This window comes from Crocuta crocuta, unplaced genomic scaffold, assembly GCF_008692635.1.
Source record: "Crocuta crocuta isolate KB4526 unplaced genomic scaffold, BGI_CrCroc_1.0 scaffold89, whole genome shotgun sequence".
In the NCBI taxonomy this organism is placed as follows: Eukaryota; Metazoa; Chordata; class Mammalia; order Carnivora; family Hyaenidae; genus Crocuta; species Crocuta crocuta.
The window spans coordinates 4,725,298-4,746,495 of NW_027551559.1; the positions used below are offsets into that span (position 1 = coordinate 4,725,298).

A 21,198-nucleotide genomic window follows, 5' to 3' on the forward strand; every position below is an offset into this window, starting at 1 on the left:
AGGGGCACATGTACCCCAATGTTCATAGCAGCACTCTCCACAATAGCCAAAACATGGAAAGAACCTAAGGGTCCATCAACAAATGAATGGATCAAGAAGATGTGGTTTGTCTATACGATGGAATACTACATGGCAGAAAGAAATCTGGCCATGTGTAGCAACATGATGGACCTTGAGGGTGTTATGCTGAGTGAGATCAGTCAGGCAGAGAAGGACAAATACCATATGTTTGCACGTATAGGAGGATTAGGAGGAACTTAACGGAGGACCGTGGGGGAGAAGAAGGGGGGAAATGGTGGGGGAGAGGGAGGGAGGCAAACCATGAGAGACTCTTAAATGCTGAGAACAAACTGAGGGCTGGTGGGGGTGGAAGGGAGGGGAAGGGGAGTGATGGGCATGGAGGAGGGCACTGGTAGTGATGAGCACTGGGTGTTATATGGAAAACAACTTGACGATAAACTATTAAAAAAAAAAAAAGAACTCAGTCCCACAAGCCTAACCTCCCCTTCAGATGCCAAGCACAAGTCCAGATTGTCACCTGTACTTTTGACCAACCTGCTCTAAATCAGGGCTTCCTTCCACCCCCTCCTCAGGTTCGATTATTTGCTAGAAGTGGCTCATATAACTCAGGAAAACACTTTACTTAAATTTGCCAGTGTATTATAAAAGATGTGATTCAGGGACACCCAAATAGAAGAGATGCAAGGGAAAAAGTAATGGCGGTGGTGGTGCATAGTGGGTCCACTACCCTCCTGGCACCTCAGTGTGTTTATCAACTCAGAAGCTATCTGGACCTCATCATGTTCTACACTTATGGGGTTTACATTGCATCACCATGATTAATCAAATCATGGTTACTGGGGCACCTGAGTGGCTCAGTCAGTTAAGCCTCTGACTTCAGCTCAGGTCATGATCTCATGGTTTGTGGGTTCAAGCACCGTGTCGGGCTCTGTGCTGACAGCTCGCTCAGATCCTGGAGCCTGCTTCGAATTCTGTGTCTCCTTCTCTCTGCCCCTCCCCTGCTCATGCTCTGCCCTCTCTCTTTCAAAAATAAGTAAACATTTAAAAAATTTTAGGGGCACCTGGGTGGCTCAGTCTGTTGGGTGTCCGACTTCGGCTCAGGTCATGATCTCACAGTTTTTTGTGGGTTCGAGCCCCGCGTCGGGCTCTGTGCTGACAGCTAGCTCAGAGCCTGGAGCCTGCTTCAGATTCTGTGTCTCCCTCTCTCTCTCTCTGACCCTCCCCTGCTCATGCTGTCTCTCTCTCTCTGTCTTCTCTCTCTCTCAGAAATAACTAAAAATAAATAAATAAATATAAAATTTTTTTTTAAAATCATGATGATGATGAGTGAACTCAATTTTCAGCCTTTCCCCCCCTTCCTGGAAGTCCATGGGAGGGGCTGTAAGTTCCAACCCCCCAACTCCCAGGGTGGTTGCTTTGCTGGAGAGCCAGCCTCCATCCTGAAACTATCCTTGGGCCCTGCTAAGAATCACATCATTAGCATAAACTCTGGTGCGATTGAGGGACCTTATTATGAATAACAAAAGCTGTTCCTATCAGGAGTGTGTTATCTCCTGAAATTCCAAAGAGTTTCAGTGCTCTGTGTTCAGAACTGGGGATGAGGGAGGGAACACAGACCCAAGGATATGTTCCTCGTGAAATCACAAATTATGATAGCAAATTCTCAACAATACCTTAGTGCACAGAACTGGTCCAGCTTTTCCCAAATATCACAATAAGCGACTTAACATTCTGACCAGAGTTTGTAGGTTTTTGGGTTTTTTGTTTTGATTTGTTTTGCCTTTTGGCAGACATCTGTATCTTTCCTGGCTGAATGGCTTAAGCTTTTCTAAACATTTGGAATCCCTTAGACATTTATATGAAATTTTATTTTCAAATCTCCCTTAGAGCAAAAAAAAAAATTCTCACCAACACACATGGAAATACTCATTTATATGAACCTTTCAGGACTATTAAGAGCAAACTTTTGCCCAGTAGCTTTTTGCCTTTCTCCCTTCCCTTGTGGCTGTATTTCCAAGCTAAACACAGATACCTGGAGGACTAAGATGGGATTAAAAAGGGAGTTTTAAAAAATAATTAAAATCAATAAATGGTTAACAATTCTGCAGGCTTGCTGTGTTCAGGCTGTAGTTTTGGTGCCATTTATAAATTCTTATTCCTCACCACGGCCCCTGGAGGCTGTTGTTATTTATTATATACTTTAAGCAACGAGGAATAAGGAGGGAGAGAAATATGAAGATTCAATGAAACCACACAGGCAGGATTCAGCCCGGCTTTCCATGCCCCCGGATAAACCCAAGGGTGGTTGGAGCAGGACTTTCATTGTCTTTATGAACCTGGAGAGAGGGACCCTGTGACGTGTTGCCTTTGAGCCTGCAAGTGGAGAAGACCCACATGACAGCCAGACCCGCTGTCTCCCCGTCGTCTCCTTGATCAGCCTGCCTGCCTGCCTATCCGTCTTCATTAGGTAACCAGACACCGTCCCTGAGACTGAGTAGGTTTGATCAATGCGCTTTTAATCCAATAGCCAGGAGTTTTATTGCAGAGTAGAATTTCGCTTCACCGAGCCTTCTAATTTAAGAACGTATATGAATATGTAGCGTAATGCCTGAAATTAGCGCTCGAGAACCCAGCTGAAGACAAGAGGGTGAGACTTGTAACTTCTCTGGAGATTCCTTCCCAAGGAGCATGCATATTTCTATTTTATTTTAGCGACATGACATCGGACAACTCTTCTCCCCAGCGTTCCTCAGCCATGTTTCGGAATTCAGTCTCCACAAGCATCCAGTAAATGCAGATCTCTCAGTTTTGCTCTGGATGCCCGCAGCTGGTCACAGGGCGTGGAGACCGCACCATGACCACCTGCCCATGGGCTCTACCTCTCTCTGCCTCCTGGGAGCCCCCACCGCTGTGTGCAGAGCAGTCCAGAGACCCCCTCTCTCTGCTCACCCTTGTGCATACCCTACTTGAGAACCTTTCCAACACATCCCATTCATGGGGCTTGACGTTGCTGCTGGGAAACATCTGGAAGTCGTGGCCAGCTGCAGGATGCCACGCTGATGGCTCTCGTACTTGGATGCCTTACAAGTAACGTGGTGGAAGGGAGAGGCTAAGGGGCTTCCTTTATTCTAAACGCTATTTGCTGGCCTCCTGTGCCGCAAGGAGAAATTATAAATAATTGTCTAGAGCCATGCAGAGTCTCTGTCCATAATACAAACCTCATGTTTTGTGGTGGAGCTGACCGTGTTGATGGACGTTCTCAAGCATAACACGGAATCTGTAACTTCATTTGATGGACTTTCCGTGAAATTTAATTTGGTCTGAGAAAAGATCACATATACGTGTGTATACGTGAAATTATATTACATGTGTATATATGATATATATAGTCTGTTTGCCAGGTGTGCTGGACTTTCCTTGTCCCCCTTAGAATAGTTTAGTGGCTGTTTCTCCAGTGTGATAGTACATGCGCCATGTACTGAAAGGAGAAGGCGATCTGACTTTCATCCATGGGGCAGTTGGAAGGTGGTCAGTACAGGCTGCGGTGAGGAGGTAATAGAGATGGTAATGAAGGAGTTTTTTCATACCTGGTGAAGAAATCCTTCTCCGGATTGCTTCCAGATGCAGACCTCTTTGGGGCCAGGTGTAGACGCTAGTGTTATGATGGACACTGCACTCCACTGTTCAGGAGAACAAACAACTGAATTTTCTTGACTCAGTGTCACAGTGCTCAAGCCACGCGTCTGTGTGTTAGAGCAAATCATCCCTCCTTCTGAACAAGGGCATTTCACAGAGGGGTTTTGGGGCACCCTTCGTTATACCCATAGTACAGCCGGCACCTGGGCAGCCTTTTGCTTTCTCCTCCCTGGGCACAAGCGAGCTCACCTTCTTTCATTCACTGTTTGTTTCCTCATTTGTGCCATCCTTTGTCCTCAGGTGTTTTTTGAAACTGTATCTGATCATGGTTCCATCTCAGATCCTGCACCTGCTTGCTGACCTTGGGCGGTTGTTTGTCATGCCCCGTGCCTCAGTTTCCCCTGCCCCTAAATGGCTAATGTCTCAATGTACTATGTTACCGTAAGGCTTAACAGGCTTAACTGCAAAAAAAAAAAAACTCTATTTTCAAACTACATCATATAAGAGGCTTCATGGTCTGTCCCTCTCTCCCTTTCAGGCTTCAAAGTCCTCTGACCTCCACCCATCCTCATGGGCTTCAGCACATACCTCTCTCTCTGGTCCATGAACACGAGGTGACTTTTCACTCCTAACAGAGCTTACACGTGCGGTTACCTGTGTCCAGCGAGCACGTGTCCCTTTCATCTGCCAGGACAATCTCCAATCTCTATTTTGCCTCCATCGCTGCTCATATGACAGCTTGCCCATTTTCTTTGTGTGGCTCCCCATCTCCGTTACCCAGTGTGTTCGTTTCTTGATGTTCTCCCTCTACCTGCGTTTACTTCCTAAGTTGTGTTACAGTTATGCTCCGCCTTTTCTCTCCCCTTTGTCAGGCCGAGAGTTTCTCAAGAGCAGGAGGCTTTAGAAAGGATCGTATTGTAACCCAAATTTTGTCATCTAATAGGTGCTCAGTAAATATGAGTTGAATATACTTACAAGTTAAGATGGATTGCAAAGACATCAACTGGATAATTGGCATCACTTGGGTTCGGGTATTTCCTTGGCCTAGAACTGATTAAAATGATTACATATGGATGCAGAGCATTTCTACCCATGTTTCCTATATTGTGAGTTTATTAATATTAAACACAGACAAGCTTCAGTGACCGTTCTTCCTGTTTTTACGCATCAGAGGAGAAACTTTGTTCTCTTCGGATTATTATTCAGTAGCACTTTTGTTTATCACTGATGTAAAGGGAATATAGAAGCTATTCTGTAAGCTAAGGGTTTCTTTTTCCTGAGGCTCATCCTTATTTAAAAGAAAAGCAAAGATTAGCAAAAATGGCCTAGGGATAAAATCTTTTGGAAATGCCTAGAGCCTGGTGCCTAGAGAAGGGGAGATTCTGAGATTTTGTAGATCACATTTGAACTTGCTGCATCCATTTTTTAAGATTCAATTAAAATTGGGTAATTAAGCATCATGTGTTGGTCGAATCACCCAGATTGTGTATTAGCATGAACACAAATCTAACTAATTATGAATGACATTTGTCAAAATACCATAGAAGGTAAACCAATCAACATAGTTATAAATAGACTGATCAGGTCTTTGAGTATGCAAAGAAAATGACTGAAGACACTGGGACAGAGATAGTTCTCAAAACCAGAAATCATTTCTAAATTAAAAAGCAATTAAATATTGTATAATTGCTATTTGGATGTATGTGGATGTGGCTTGATCTGCACAGCTACAACAATCCTAAGAAAATAATTAAGAGACCCAATTATCCATCATCATAGTCCATTAGATCCATTGCCCTTGAGAGCACATCTAGATGCACATGGGGAAGAATTATCTTATTTTGAAAAACAAAGAAGAAAAATCTATTTCTCTTAATATTCAGCGTAATCAGATCTGTAGGCCTGAGGAAGTGAGGATAACTCTGTTAGCATGATTTATTTCAGAGATATTAGAGGTCTCCGGGTATGACTGTCCTAGAAAATACTGCACTGAAGGCACAGTGCTTCGGTCCAGCCTGTGTGAGGGCTTGGGGAGGACTGTTTGGTTTCCCCCTTTCACAGTGGCAGCTGTGCAGTGACAGCTTTCACAGTACTGTCAGCCTTGGGACCATTTAGGGGGCCTCCCGAAGGCTGGGACCTCCAGGAAGGGGACAGCGGTGGGAATCCTTACCATTGTTTGCAGCTGAGAAATAGAGGCTGGGAGAAAAGGTGGACTAGCTCCCCACAAGGGTAGGAACTCAGGAGGGCGCCAGGCTCCACTGCTCCTTGTCCTTGTCTTCCCCGGGCCTGGTGGTGCCTCTTTGAGGGTCTGTCAAACCTTCTTAGGGTTCTCCTGCTCTGTGCTGTGAGAGGAAGGGGTTGGAGTCCATGTTGTACATGGGGAGGTGAGGATCAACCTTTCACTGGAATGGGAGGGACACGGAGTCTTAGAATCTCAGATCGGAAATTCCAGTGTGTTTTCTTGGCTGTGCCTGCATAATGCGTGGGTCCTTCATCTCATAATGGGGACACTGTTGACCTGGGTGCTTATCAACCTGCATGGTATCTCTGTGGGCTAGTGTTTTCTTCATTCTCCCAAACCCAAACATATAAAGTCACTCTGGGAATATAACCCAGTATGTTCATAAACTACCTGTACGTAGCTTAATAATCTTTACCCCAATGTAATGTGCTGGAAGAAGGGATTGTATACACACTTGTCCACTTACATATGCTCTTTGTCTAGACTTTTTTTCTTAAGTTTACTTATTTATTGAGAGAGAGAGAGGAGAGAGAGAGAGAGAATGAACACATGAACAGGGAAGGGGCAGAGAGAGAAGGAGACAGAGAGAATCCCAAACAGGATCTGCACTGTCAGCATGAAGCCTGCTGTGGGGCTGGAACCCGCGAACCAGGAGATCATGACCTGAGCCAAAATCCAGAGTCAGATACTTAACTGACTAAGCCACCCAGGTCCCCCCTGTCTTGCCTTTGGTATAATTTCACATGATTTGGATAATTCCATAGAATTGCAGAGTGATGAGTTAGTCTCAATTACATCAACTTTTGTGTTTTCTGTGCCCTTTCAGAACTCAGGGCGGTGGAGGAGGGATTTGCCAACCAACACGTCTAAACATGTAACTGACATTGAAACCTTAATGGTTTTGTCAAAATCTCAGTAGTGACCAAGTGAAGAGGCATCATCTGTTCAAACAAGTCGTTTTATTTCTGGTTTCCCCATTAAAGGTCATTTCCTATTTATTAGAAAGAGAAAGCAGTGTATTTCATTTCCTCTGACAAGTTCAAAGCAAGCCTACTCACTCTTTCAGTAGGACCCTGATGAGGTAGGAAGGCATTAGGAGTTTGGGATATGCTGGCACCCCATTCACTGAAAGATGGGGGCCAAAGCACATGGGGTAAGATAATGGATGCTGAAACCAGACAACCCAAGTTCAAATCCTGTGTCATCCATTTAATAGGTTGGCAACATTTGGTGAGTCACTTTTCTCTGCCACCTATGCTATAGGATGAATCTGATACTGGTGCCTGTTTCTCATAACTCTTGGGAAGGTAATGAGTATACTGTTGGCAGGAAAGCTTTAGGCATCATCCCCATCAGGAACTCTGAGCTATTTTCCCTGATGGATCTTGCTGGTATGTTTTTAGGATATTTACTGTCTCACATTTTCTGATTTCTGGTTTCTGCTGTTCCCTTTCTCCTCCATGTATCAGTTATGCTTGGAACATTGTGTCAACTCCGGATTGAGAGAGAGCTTTCTGCACCAGTCTCCTTGAACTCGCTATGTTGATCTGAAAAGTGGACAGTGGTGAATTCATTCAAAGTCAGCACTAGAGATATAGTCAGACCCAAAGTATTCCCTAAAAATGGCATTAAATTTCCTGTGGATATTGAGAATTATCTTTGAGACCCAAGTATACCTGAAACTCAAGCATTCATTCTGGAATTTTACTGGTTTGGAGGCAGAACAAATAGTAGCTTTTTAATAGCATGCTTCTTCCTGAATTTTTCACATAGGTGAAAATCTAAGCCTAACAAATATGAAAGCTTAATTTTTCTCATTTTCTAGTTTTCTTGTATTCTTGTACTTTCTCGTATTCTTACACTTACACATTTCAACTTCTTTAGCTTTGCTAAAATGTCCTGTAAGTCAAGGATTATAAGTTTTCCCTCATTTTTCATTTCCACTTGTGCCATAGATCTTCAGTTTAATCTCATTTGCTTGACTCAGGATGCAGACTCCCAAGCAAATAAGTCATGCTCATACGACTTTAAATGCCAAGTTCTGTGCAGGACTAGTATGAATTCCTATACTGTTACCAGTACCTTTTCCTGTAATTAATATGGTTTGTTTGGGTCATAGTTTTTTGGGGTTTTTTTCCAGTTACATTTGAAAACCCAGCATTTACTACCTATGAACTAAAAGTATATTTGATTCACAAGGGTGGTGATCTAACTATCCCATAAATTTGTCTTTTGTCAACTACTTTGCTATTTTGGAAATAGGTTTATTATCCTAGTATGTTTTTCTTCAACCGGCATTGTAAAGGTAGGTTTTGTTTGTTTGGTTTTTGTTTGTTTGTTTTTTATAAGATTAGAGCTACTTATGGGGGTGGAAAGAAGGTGGTACAGAATCGTGCATGGCACTCAGTCCAATCCAAGTCCGTTCCCAAAGGGTGGGGATGGGTTTCCCATTAGAGACTAGACAGACTTGAGCTGCTGATTTCCACCCAATGTCAAGTTAGGTGTGTGGCATCCTCCCCCCTTTCCAACACCTACTTTTTCAGCAGGCAGTACTCTTCCCCCCGAGTAGCGGGTTACCCGTTCCGTCTGTGGTCATTCTGTTGTCCCTGCTTATTTCAGTCTCTCACCGGCTGCCTCCCGGCTGCCTGCAACAGCCTCTAAACCAATCTCGTGTCCGCCCACCGCTCCCCGCCCCAGGCCTTACCGCACCCCAGAAGTCTCTTTCCATGATTCGTCTCACCATGCTGGCATCTTGCTTTCCATCTTACCCATGACTTTCCTCGGCTCATGAAAAACTCTGAACTTGGTGGCACGGATCAGGAGTCCCATCTGGCGCTGCGTGCCAGCCTGTAAACCCACAACGCTCTCCATTCCCTACCCTCGTGACTTTTAGTACCCCCCCCAAATCCGCTTTCTGACCATTGCAGCTCTGCACTGGCTGCTTCACCTGCTTTTCCCCAACACCCACACTTTTACCGAATCACCCACGGGTCCGTGCCTTCCCAATGCAGCTCCAGCGCTGCCTCCCTGGGAATTCCTCCTGACTCATCCCTACCCATATCTGGGCCAGGTGTTCCCCTTCACTGCTCCCCACACCACAGCACGCACCCCTCAACAGCTCCTTGAGATCAGGGATGCATCTTTCATATTTATAGGGACAACTCCAATATTGCACAGAAACATGGAAGGGAATGACATTAAAATTGTTTGTCTGGAGGTGTTTGTGTGTGTGTGTGTGTGTGTGTGTGTGTGTGTGTGTGTGTATGTGTGTGTGATATGTACGGTTCATGTAGACGTAGGCCTGTATTTGTTTTCTATCACTGCTATGACAAATTAACACAAACTCAGTCACTTAAAGCAACAGAAATGTATTGTCATAGTTCTAGAGGCCAGGAGTCCAAAAGGATTATTCTGGAAGATCAAGGTGTCTCATCGGCTGCACTTCTAGGGGAGAATCTGTTCTTTGCCTCTTCCAGATTCAGGTGGCTGCTGGCATTCCTTGACTTGTGGCTGTATCACTGCAGTCGGCCTCGGAGTCCCATGCCTCCCCATGCATGTCAGGCCCCCCTCTGCCTCTCTCTGCAGGGTACATTTCATTGCATTTAGAAGCTGCTTGAATAATCCAAGATAATTTCCCCGTCTCGAGATCTTTAAAGCAATCCCATCTGCAAAGCCCTTCCCCCCCCCACCATCTAAGGTAATCTTCATGGGTTCTAGGGAATAGGATGTGGCTACCTTTTGTGGGGCCATGATTCAGTGCACCACAACGTCCCACCCTAATGCATGCAAAAATGTGTATTTCTGGATACTACCAGTGCCCTGAAGGCCAATACCTTCACAGCAAGTTGGGTAAAGTTACAACAGGTAGTAATTAATTGCCTACTCCGGCTAGTAGGATAGCAAAAAACCTGCTGAGAATGGACTAAATGGGGGAAGGGCGATGGGAGTGATGCTCACTGTAACCTGTTGTAAAGTTGTACCCCAAAAGTTTCATTCTTGAACAAAATATCGGAGACCCTGCATATATCAAAAAAAACATGTGCTCTTATTCTCATACTTGAAACACTTTGGGACTCCTTTACTATATGGAGCCCTTTCTCACCTAAGATCTTAGTAATAGTTATGATAAAACCTTAGGACTTTCTGCTGGTAAGTAAACTGATGATACTAGAGAAGAGAGACAAATGTTTGAGGAAACAAATGGAACTCACAAGTGCAGTTTAGTTCTAAATTCTTTGATTTCATATGCTCTTGCAGACATTCATACAATTGTAAGAATGTTAACTATTAACCGGGAAATGAATGTGTCAATAATGTTCATTAAGGTATCATTTCACATTGTGATCATGTTATAAATAGTGTTTCTCGAACAGAAGTAGATCCTCCTGTATCACATTTTATTTAAAATAAGAAAGAGATGTAACTGCCCAAATGTATAACGGAAAACAAATTTTAATGTTCATTTTTCTCAGCTGCAAACAAAAATTTATGGAAATAATGCTGAATAAGGCTCATAAAAGGGATTTTCAATATACCCTGAGATCTGGCAAATAGATCAGCATGTTCTGAAACTGGAAGTAACGTCAGTCTTGGTAGTGGTAGGATGCGTCTCAGGAAACAAGCATTTGTGATGTGAATAATAAATAAATTCTGAGTGGTTTATATCAGTGGCTATAAAATTATTCCCTGGAAAGCATCTATAATCTGGGCTTTTGGGATAGTCCAGTGAATCTAGTGCACACAATCTAACTCAGAAAGGCAGAGAATAGTAATCAAGTATGAAGTGGTTGTTTTCAATGAAGCCAGTTTCAGAAAAAGATAGAAAATATTGATAGGAAAGCTAAAAACAAACACTCATCTATTTAAATCTATATTGGCTATTAAGCTGGCAGTTTATGTAGAATGGCTTCATTAGGATTCATCCAGAATATACAATAATGGTGCTAAAGCAGCTGACCCCTATGCTGGTGACCTTACATCTCCAGCAAGAGAAATCTAACACACAAAAGTCACAAATGGTACATGAGGTGTAGAAGAATGATTGTGTCTCTGCACCTTCATTTGCATTCATGCTGGGATGGCTGGAGCCTTTTTCTACATCTGTTTCATGTTGCTTGTGAGATCCATTCCCTGTGAACCCTTTGAACCCTTTGAACCCTTTGACTATATTTCCGAATGAAAGCTCATTACATGGCTGGGGCACTCATTCCTATATTTGGGCCAGAATTGTCTCTCTTCCCTTTTCCCAATGGCTCTAGAATATGATGGCCCACTGTCAGTGCCCCGTGTAAGCATGCTTTGGTCAAAGCCATGCTACAAAGTCAGCCTTGCAAAGCCATTTCCAGCTGTAGCAAATTGTTTGTCCCCAGAGTTGGTCTTTATCTTACAAAGCACCCACGCCCATATGCTGCTCATTCTTTATTTTACTTTACTTTATTATTTTATTTTATTTTATTTTATTTTTTAATTTGTATTTTTGCAATGTCCTTGTCATAGAAATCTTCAACTAGTCTTAACAAGCTCAGCTTGGTCTGATGGCTTTCATGACTTTCTATAATCAGCTCATTCCATTTGGAGCACCTGTTTGCAGGCACAGAATAAATGTTACATCCGATATAAGATCTAATTTTAATTTGACTCTGATGTATCTATTTAATATCTAGTGAACATCACGATTTCTGTTGACCATGACAGATACTGTGATGTTTGAATGGCATCATCTATACAACGTATGTTTAAAAAACATACAGAGAGAAAATACAACATTAGAAACATTTCCCCTGCAGCAAACACATGGGGAACTGTTAAATTAGGCAAGTCCTTGGGGACTCGGTCTACTCTAATGGCAATTCTTATCCTGTGCTTGATTGACTTTGAATTGAGTTTCTTATATACGAATACTTTATGAAGTTTGTGTATAAAAACAGTCCTTCTAGTAATTGGATCCCCCTCCCCCCCCCCACCACCACTACAGTTGGGTTAACACAATACACCATTTCTCAAACTAGTCCCGCTTGGATCAGTGAAAATAAGTTTTTTGAAACCAGAACAGCTTCTCGTACCAGGCTTACCTTCCAGTACTACTGTCATTAATAGGACCATTTTTGAAGTATACTAATTGTTTGAGGCTTTAGTGTCTATCATAACTTAAAATATTATGCCATGTATTATAATGTCCTCTGATATTGGACTCATTCCTAATGCACTTTTTTTCACAAAATCACCTCAGTGGGGCTCATCCGTGTTCACGGGTAGGATCATTAGAGCTCGTCCTCCATTCCTTTGTTTTTCTCCCTCACCAGGACCATTCCCACCATTTAAATCGGGTATCAGATGCACCTGGTGCCTAAAAACCAAATATGTCCAATATGCTTCCTGGAGACCCAGGATTCTAGAGGCGCTTGGGGATTTTATACAGTCCTGTTTTAAGTCTATTTTTTAAAAACCATTTACACCAATGTACATAATATACAAAATGTTAAGGCTTTGGAAACCCTTGGTGAATTAACTTTTATTATAACATTACCTGGATTACCTGGTTTATCAGGGAACATAGAATAAAGTGACTTGTTATTTCCATTATACTCCACGTTACCTGGGATTCAAAGGTGGCCATATTTATCACTGTATAATCTGTATAAATCAGTATTATTTCAAAACTAGAAAACCAAAACGAAATACGGACATAATTGGATACTGAGTGCTGTGACTCTCAGTGGTCATTTGTTCTTACATTTTACTAATGATTTAAGGCTGTAATCCTGGCCTTTATAGCATGAATTTGGTCAAGGCCACTTTTACTGTCTTTTATATGTGATCATGCATAAGAATTTGCTTAAAGTGAGATGATGCTTCAGGATTGACTTAAAGAAAGGAGTCTCCTGCTGAAGTAGTGTGGAAATCCTGCTCTAGTCCTTCCTGCTTCTTGTTACAGAGCAGGCATCTTTGTAGCCCTCTTCCCACTGTCAGGGCAAAGTGAAGAGCTTGTGGGAGGCGGGAGGTGGGGGAATCCTTGAGAAGCATTAGCCACAGAAGTGCAGTGCATTGTGGGTTCGCCCAACCAACTTAAGGATTCCAAAGCATCATGGGCCCATTCCACACGGGGGGCCCTGTGAAGGTACCCTGGAGCCACTTCCAAGGCTGTGGGCGTAGAGAATTCTATATTCATTTATTTATTCAACAAGTGTCTACTGGGTTCTTGTTGTATGTGAGGCATTGTTGTTGGCTCTGGGGACACAAAACCAAGAGGGCAAGATGCCTGCCCAAATGCAGCTTGCCTTCTAGGGAGGGACTGGTGAGGCAGATTGCAGTTTTACCAAATACATAGTTAGAAAGGCCCTGGTGAGGTGATAACACTTGAACAAATATATGCAGGAGGCACAGGCATTAGCTAGGTAGGTATCTGGAAGAAGAGTGTTCCAGAAAGTGCGACTAGCTGGTGCACAGACCATATAGGATATGTCTGCATTGTCTGAGGACCACATCAAGGAACCCATGTCTCTCATAACAGAGTGTGGGATAGAAGACACTAGGAAATGAGATAGAGAGAAGAGAAGTGACTGGATATGGCAGAACATTCCGGATAGCTTTGACTTTTACTCTAGGTAAATGAAGGATCCTTTGCAGGGCTGTAGCAGAGGAAGGATGGTATTTCAATATTCATGTTTAATGCTCTGTTTTTATTTTTGAGAGACCACAAGTAGGGGAGGGGCATAGAGAGAAGGAGACAGACGGGAGCCCACGGTGGGGCTTGAACTCAGGAACCACGAGATCATGACCTGAGTCAAAGTTAGACACCCAACCCACTGAGCCACCCAGGTACTCCTCAATATTCATTTTTAAAAGTACAACATTGCTGTTGCTGTAAAGAGTAGACTGTGTTCTCATATTCAAGATGTTTAATTTTACAAAACCAACCTAAGATTTTTATGTCTTATTTTGGCCGTGCAGTTGTTGACCTTAGAGTTTCATTAGTGAAGCATGTCCCCCTTAAGATCAATACTAGGATCATCAATAGGTCCAGAAGCTTTAAAAATGCGTACTCTTCATGACAACGGAATCAATGTCTTTTATGATTAATTAATATTTACTGAATGCCAACAGCTCTGAACGTACCTGTGCACAAATTTATGTGATTGAAAAATGCGTTTCTCTAAATTGTGGGAGAAAAAAACCATGACAATCAATAATGAGGGTCACTTACTCTAACGACTTCAGGGATGGGAGAGCACAGACTTCAGTGCAAGATATCAAGTTCAAATCTTGATGTCCCACTCACCATTAGTGTGGCCTTGGAAAGTTAACTAGCTGATGTCCTCATCGAGAATATTATAGTTATGTTATCTCTCACATAAAATTATAGAGACTTAGAAAATGTACAGAAAGCACCCAGCTCTATAGTTAGCACAATGCAGGAGTTTTGAAAATTGTTGTCAACATTTTGCCTAAGATTTGGCAGCTAACTTCCAACAAGTCAATGACTCTTATTTGTATACTATCAATTGTCAATCTCAAACTCTTACTTTCATGTCACACTCTCTGTACCGGGTTGAATAGTATGCTTCTAGAGTTCATGTCCACCCGGATTCTCAGAAGGTAACCTTATTTGGAGGTAGAGTCTTTGCAGGTGCAATTAACTAAGATGAGTTTTTCTTAGACTGGGGTGGGCCTTAATCTAAGAATAGTGTCCTTATAAGGATAGGGCATTTGGATCAACAGAGGCAGAGGCTGGCATGACAGTTCCACGAGCCATGGAACACCACGGCTGCTGGCCACTGACAGAGGCTGGGAGAGGGGCAGGGAGCAGACTGTCCCTTGGGGACTCCAGAAGGAGGAACTTTCCTGTTACTTTGATTTTAGACTTCTCGCCATGGGGACTGTGAGGGAATGAGTTTCTATTGTTATGCCACCCAAGCCATGGTGCTTTGCTATGGATTCTGATATACTGTCTACTCAATTACAAAACAGCCCTCAGTTCAGAAAGATCCAAAGAAAATCAGAAGGCCCAATGAGCATTTACGAGCTGGGAACTCCACTGTGCAATTATCACAGTAAGTTTGATTTGGTATTCGTATGTGGAAGAAAATCTTGGGCTTTGCTCTAAGGTTTTTAAAAATAGCAGTAACACGTTTTTATGAGATTTCTAAAGTAAGCTGTCTCTCTAATTTTGGATGATGTCAGTGCAATGAGAATTAAAACCCAGTAGTTGGATAATAGGACCACTGTCTCCTTAAAGTTCTCTGATGTGGACGTCAGCAGTAGGAATGAAGTGCACTTGCTTATATTTGCTGTGGACATAAATGCAAGCGTACCACGAATTAGTATTGAAAGCAAATATTCATACAGTAGACGCTAAGAAGTAAAGGCAGAGGAGTGTTGAACAAATCCTTCCAGAGTGACTAAACTATTCACCCCTTCATATCTTTCGATGCACACCATTCTATCTCCAATGCCACGTGTTTTGAACCCGTCACGTGTGGTCACTAAAGGTAATTAAGGAGCATGTCTGTGCTTGAAGAAAACTGGATTAACACTTTATTCAAGCTACGTACAAATCGCAGTTATTTCCAGTTCCCACTCATTTGTGTTTCGGTTCTGTTTTGAACAAGGATATGGTCTCACATTCCCTGGCAATGTGTTTATAGCTGCCACCACGATTTAACATTCTCCAGCACTTCACAGAAATCCATGATATAAGAATATGAATGCAGTGTATAAAAAAAAGCCCTCAGGTGGTTTTTAATTTTTGGCATTGTGTAATTAAACTAGTTTTTTTACTGTTATCTTTTGCCAGTATCTAATTAGCAAAGCCATCTGCTGAAAGAGTAGTGGCCCATCTGCCTCCAATGTTGCTCTCTTCATTTTTATGAAAAGTATCTGCCTTTGCTGGTCCCTGTCTAATTAACTTCTTTCGCTGTGGAATGTGATAATACACAGCTTTGTTTATATGCTTCTGAGAACTGTGGACTTAGATGTATGTAACGCGTACGTAGAAAGAGCCAATCTTTTTTCTTTCCCACATCTGATCTACTCCTGAGTGCCTAGCTCCATTTATCGTAACTTTAGTGTGTGTATGTGCATCGTTGTGGGGTATGGGCCATGTCGCGTTTCCTTACATCCTCAGGATTTCTGCAGATCGAAAATGATTTTCTGCAAACCTACTCTATTTCCTTTTCCATCTGTCTGTAGCACTGTGGCTTTCCTAAAAGTTGATGATGTTGTGAGTTCCAGGGTATCCCTGGATCTGAGATGAACGTGGCTGTTATTACAATGGAAATGACCACTGTGGCATTCTCACATTTAGCAAGTGCTGTCCAGATTGATGGAAGACACTTATATATCATCATAAAGTAATAGCTGGTGTGTGTAAATATTCTGTATCAGTGTGTTTCTCTTTCATCAGTCCTTCCTTACCATGTATCACATGAAAGAATGAATGTGTATACATAAAGCAAATCTGTAAGTGATTGAATGACACAGATGTTATTGGTATGTATTTACAGACAAAACAAAACAAAACAAAACATTCCACCAACAGGAATCTTCATGTCTTTTAAGATGTAGATGCCTCACACTCTTTGCCTAGTCAATATAGCCTTTGGAGATCCAAGTAACCAAGTAACAATATTACCGCTATGTGTTGGCTGCCAAAAAATATAATGAAGATTAAATGCAGAACAGAAAAGAGAATTAAGGGTTTTTTTCTCTATAGGGCTATTGTGCAATAGAAAAAGACAAGACATGATGAAAATTAGATTTAAAAAAAAGACTTAGGAAAGAAGATCATGAGTGTTGTACAGAGATCTGAAACGTAGAATGTTAAATGCCTTCACAATTGTTTTAACTGTCATAAAGATAGGTTTGTGTAGTTGGGTAAGTGTCTTAAAAGGAAGTCAACTGGAAAGATGGCTTCACAAATCAGTAGTGGGATTTGTTCCAAAATTATGATGCGTGAAAGAATAACAAAGAATCTTCTTTGAGAATAGAGTGAGAAGGCTTGATTAAAAGAAATTTAATTGATTAGAACAAATCTTGTGGAATAAAGAAAGTTATGACTCAGTTGAAATGTGATTTAATTTCAAACAGAATGAGGAACTTGGAGAAATAAACTCTGGTACGAGAGGATTCTACTGATACTCGTATTTCTCTGTAATTAAAGTGGTGGGGTTTTTTGGTTTGATTGTTTTCGCCCCCCCACCCCCCATAGCTGTGAAGTGGTCAAATGCGTAAAGCCTAGTTCACTAAGGGCATCGTAAGACACTGTGGGATTAATGAGGAACATTCCATTTTAGGCCAATCTGGAAAAGGCAGGTTTTCCCTCTGTATTCTCTGATAAGTTCTGTGACATCCAGTAATATTTATCCAACCTTACAAGGAGTAGCTTGGTCCATTCCTAATATAACTCCTGTCTATCAGGTCCTCTGTTGAGCTATGGAGTGAATCAACAGAAAAGCTATACAGTCATGGTCTTCAGTTAATTCTGGATTTGAATATTATTGGAAAACTGGTTATACTGTAATAAAAATGCCTCGGAAGTAACTTTGCTACTTTTAATAACTGTCTTCAGAAAACTCTGTCAGATTTATCCTATTTTCTATTGGTCTAATCAGCTTGTGAGTGCAGGTTCTCATTCTTGCTAAACTGGATAAAGTAATGAAATTTGAAAACTCTCATTCTTTTTTCTATTAATTTCCTCTTCCAGTCCTTGATCAGTATTTATCTTGAAGACGCAAAGGCTACTTGGGCATTAAGCAGACTGAGAAAAGTATTTGTTGGCCATTTAGGCAGGAAGATTTGAACAACTTTGATGGCATTTGATGAATATCCTTGCAACCCGCGGACTAACCATGTTTCTCGTAGGTCTTACATTTATGGAAAAGAAAATTACTATTTAACTTTCAGCAAAATCACTAGATTAACAAGAGCCCCTACGAGTGCCTCTTTATCTAAAGCTTTTGATTGTGTGGTTGTCCTGGTAACTATATAAGTAAATCCCCTTCGTGATACGAAGTCAAAGTTGTAATAAGGTCACTTCGTTAAAGAACATACTGTAGTGTATCAGTTCTGTTTTGAGTTGAAGGGCGGAAATATGGATATCTTTATTTAGATACAAACAACAAAGTCAGTTTTATAAAGACATCTTAGAAAGGTTCACTCAGGCTAGTAGTAATACACTTATTTTAGGTGAGCCTCATGGGGACACGTACATCTGCAAGTGCATGTGAAACTCTCATCTCTTCTTCGGACGTATCCTCTCTTTTCTTGAAAGTATTTGTCATACTAGTATGGAATTCGAGTCATTTGTTTGCATCAGATGCTGACTAGCTGTGACTTTATTGCCTCCCGTTAAAACCATGTGCAGGAAGACATCACAGAAAGAATTAACGAATTCTCTTATCAGATGTTGACACTGACAAGGATCTCTAAGTCTACACAAGAGGAAACAGTTGTAATATTGTTTCTGTTCTAAAGACACGGAAGGGATTTTCTTTAGAATAATTTTCTTATGGAGTCATATTTTCCAAGGAAGATAAATTGTATAAGTTGTGGTGTTTTGTGCTTTAATCTCTTATGTAACATTCTTTGGGGGACAGTCCATACTAGATTATGCTGCTACTGTTACTTTGTTACTCTCTTAGGTTTTGGAGAATTGAAAAATACCTTCTTCCTAGAAGGAAGACTGAAGCCGTTATTCTCCTTCATAATATTTGACAGTAGCTTATTTTTTTCTTAAATAGTTTATTGTCAAGTTGGTTTCCATATAACACCCAGTGCTCATCTCCACCANCTCTTGATTTGTTCATTTGAGCCACTCTGACCGGCATGAGGTGGTATCTCACTGTGGTTTTATTCTGTATTTCCCTGATGAGGAGGGGTGCTGAGCATCGTTTCATGTGTCTGTTGGCCATCTGGATGTCCTCTTTGGAGAAGTGTCTGTTCATATCTTCTGCCCATTTCTTCACTGGATTGTTTGTTTTTCGGGTGTGGAGTTTGGTGAGTTCCTTATAAATTTTGGATTCTAGCCCTTTATCTAATATGTCATCTGCAACTATCTTTTCCCATTCCATCAGTTGCCTATTAGTTTTATGGATTGTTTCCTTTGCCGTGCAGAAGCTTTTAATCTTGATGAGGTCCCAAGAGTTCATTTTTGCTCTTGATTCCCTTGCCTTTGGGGATGTGTCAAGTAAGAAATTGCTGCCGTTGAGGTCAAGGAGGTTGTTTCCCGCCTTCTCCTTTAGGGTTTTGATGGTTTCCTGTCTCACATTGAGGTCCTTTATCCATTTTGAGTTTATTCTTGTGTATGGTGTGAGAAAATGATCTAGTTTCATTCTTCTGCATGTTGCTGCCCAGTTCTCCCAGCACCATCTATTAAAGAGGCTGCCTTTTTTTAGCTTATTTTTGGCTTAGTTTACCATATTGCCTAACATTAGTTCCAATTAACAAAAAAAATGTCCCTTGCATATTTTTTTTTCTGGTAATGATTTACCTGCTTCTGCAGAAATCCTAAATTCTTTGGCAATTCTAGCTCTACTAGTAAAATGAAACACAAATTGATTCTCCATACAATAAGACTTAAGATAAACAACTCAGATGCTTAAATTTATTCAAAGACATGATTCACAGTCTCAGCATATAGATGGCTTATGTGTGCAGGCATCATTTCTTCTAGTGAAATCAGAACTGTATCCTATCTCAGCTAATCACAGGTGCCCTTTATGAGTCAGCATCCATGTGAAAGTGTGCATATCAATTTGATCATTGTGAATCAGATTTGGCAATTTTGGGGGAAAAAACCCAAACCTGTGGCTCTAAGTATTTAGTCAGAGCTAATAACAGTATGAAAATCACTGGCATCGGGTGAAGTAGTCGATGTGTTCTTTGCCTGAGCTGTTTATTTCATTGACTATTCGTCATTTATGTATGTATCTTGGGAGTAGGGATATGCAAAATCAGCCTTGCTCCATTATCTTTGAATATTGATAAATGACGTACTATTAAGAGAAAACACAAGTGTCCAAATGAATGTTCAGATCATTTTGTGTCGAGGCTTGTCTTCTCAGCATGCTGTGGCTCTATCCTGTGATTTCACTCGAGTGACAGTTTCAGTAATCAGTACAGGGGTAGCCACCCACTCCTTGCCTGCTCCTCTCTCACAGTGTTGGATCTAAATATCACCCTGTGACTGCTTACATGCAGATACTTAGGGGACCAGTCCTTTACAAGGCTTTGATTTCAAAGCTAGATATAAGCCTCTATAAGGGGATTTCAGGCATTCACTGTAAATTCTTGTTAGTCCCATGGTACGCCCACATTTCCTTATCTCATTACCGGTGCTATATTATTTTCTCCCTTTTATTCAGTCAAAACCATAACAGTCGCTGTCTTTTTGGTGTTTCCTACAGGCCGTGGAGTGGGGATGTGACGAAGCCACCAAGAAGGCCTGTTATAGTAAGGGCAAATCGAAGGTAAGGAGCGTGTGTGTGCAGAAGAGTGTGACCACCTTCTGGAAGGAATATATGTGAGGCATTTGAAAAGCGAGATGCAAAATACATGTACAGTAGATTTTCAAAGCTTTAGTATTAAATCAAGATTAACCACCATTTCCAAAAAAGATTTAGAATATTAAGATCAGATCTGATCAGGCTATGATATGAAATCACTTGGCAGTGATATCATTCAGAAAAAATATGGGCCTGAATGTTTGAAATAATATTTAATTTCCCCCTAAGCATATCTTAGAGCTAATTCCATAAAATGACCATTTGATAAATAAAATTATTATATCAGAAATTACGAGATTTCATTATAAGTTTCACTTTAACATATCTATAACATAAACCCCTCTATCTCTCTCTTCTCTACGTGACTCGTCTCTTTCCTTATGAAAATCTGTATCCTCAAGTTTCTAAGGAAAGACTAGTTTAATATGTATATCTATCTTATATTTTTTCAATATTCGCTTGTTTGTTTGCTTAGATAGAGAGCACAAGCAGGGGACGGGCAGAGAGAGAGAATCCCAAGCACTGTCAGTGCAGAGCCTGGTGCAGGGTTTGAACTCATGAACCGGGAGCTCATGACCTAAGCCAATATCAAGAGTCCAGTGCTTAACTGACTGAGCCATCCAGTGCCCCTGGAAAGAGCAGTGCACAGCCAAGGTTGGAAATGCGTCCCTTGATCGACTTTCCATGGTATAGACCTGATTCCACACAGCTGGCCACCTCAATGAAAGCAGCATTCCTGCATGCAAGGAGATCTGTTCTGAGAAAGACGTACTGGATCATCTCGAGGAAATTCTCCTG

General features: G+C 41.5%; 1 protein-coding gene across 1 annotated transcript in view; it reads left to right on the top strand.

The window, feature by feature from the left end:
* SEMA5A (semaphorin 5A) overlaps positions 1-21,198 on the top strand; it is a 368,380-nt gene that overhangs the window by 170,240 nt on the left and 176,942 nt on the right. Inside the window, exon 5 of the mRNA XM_077749424.1 lies at positions 20,302-20,364. Within this exon, the coding sequence (XP_077605550.1) occupies positions 20,302-20,364 (63 nt within the window). The remainder of the gene's footprint in view (positions 1-20,301; positions 20,365-21,198) is intronic.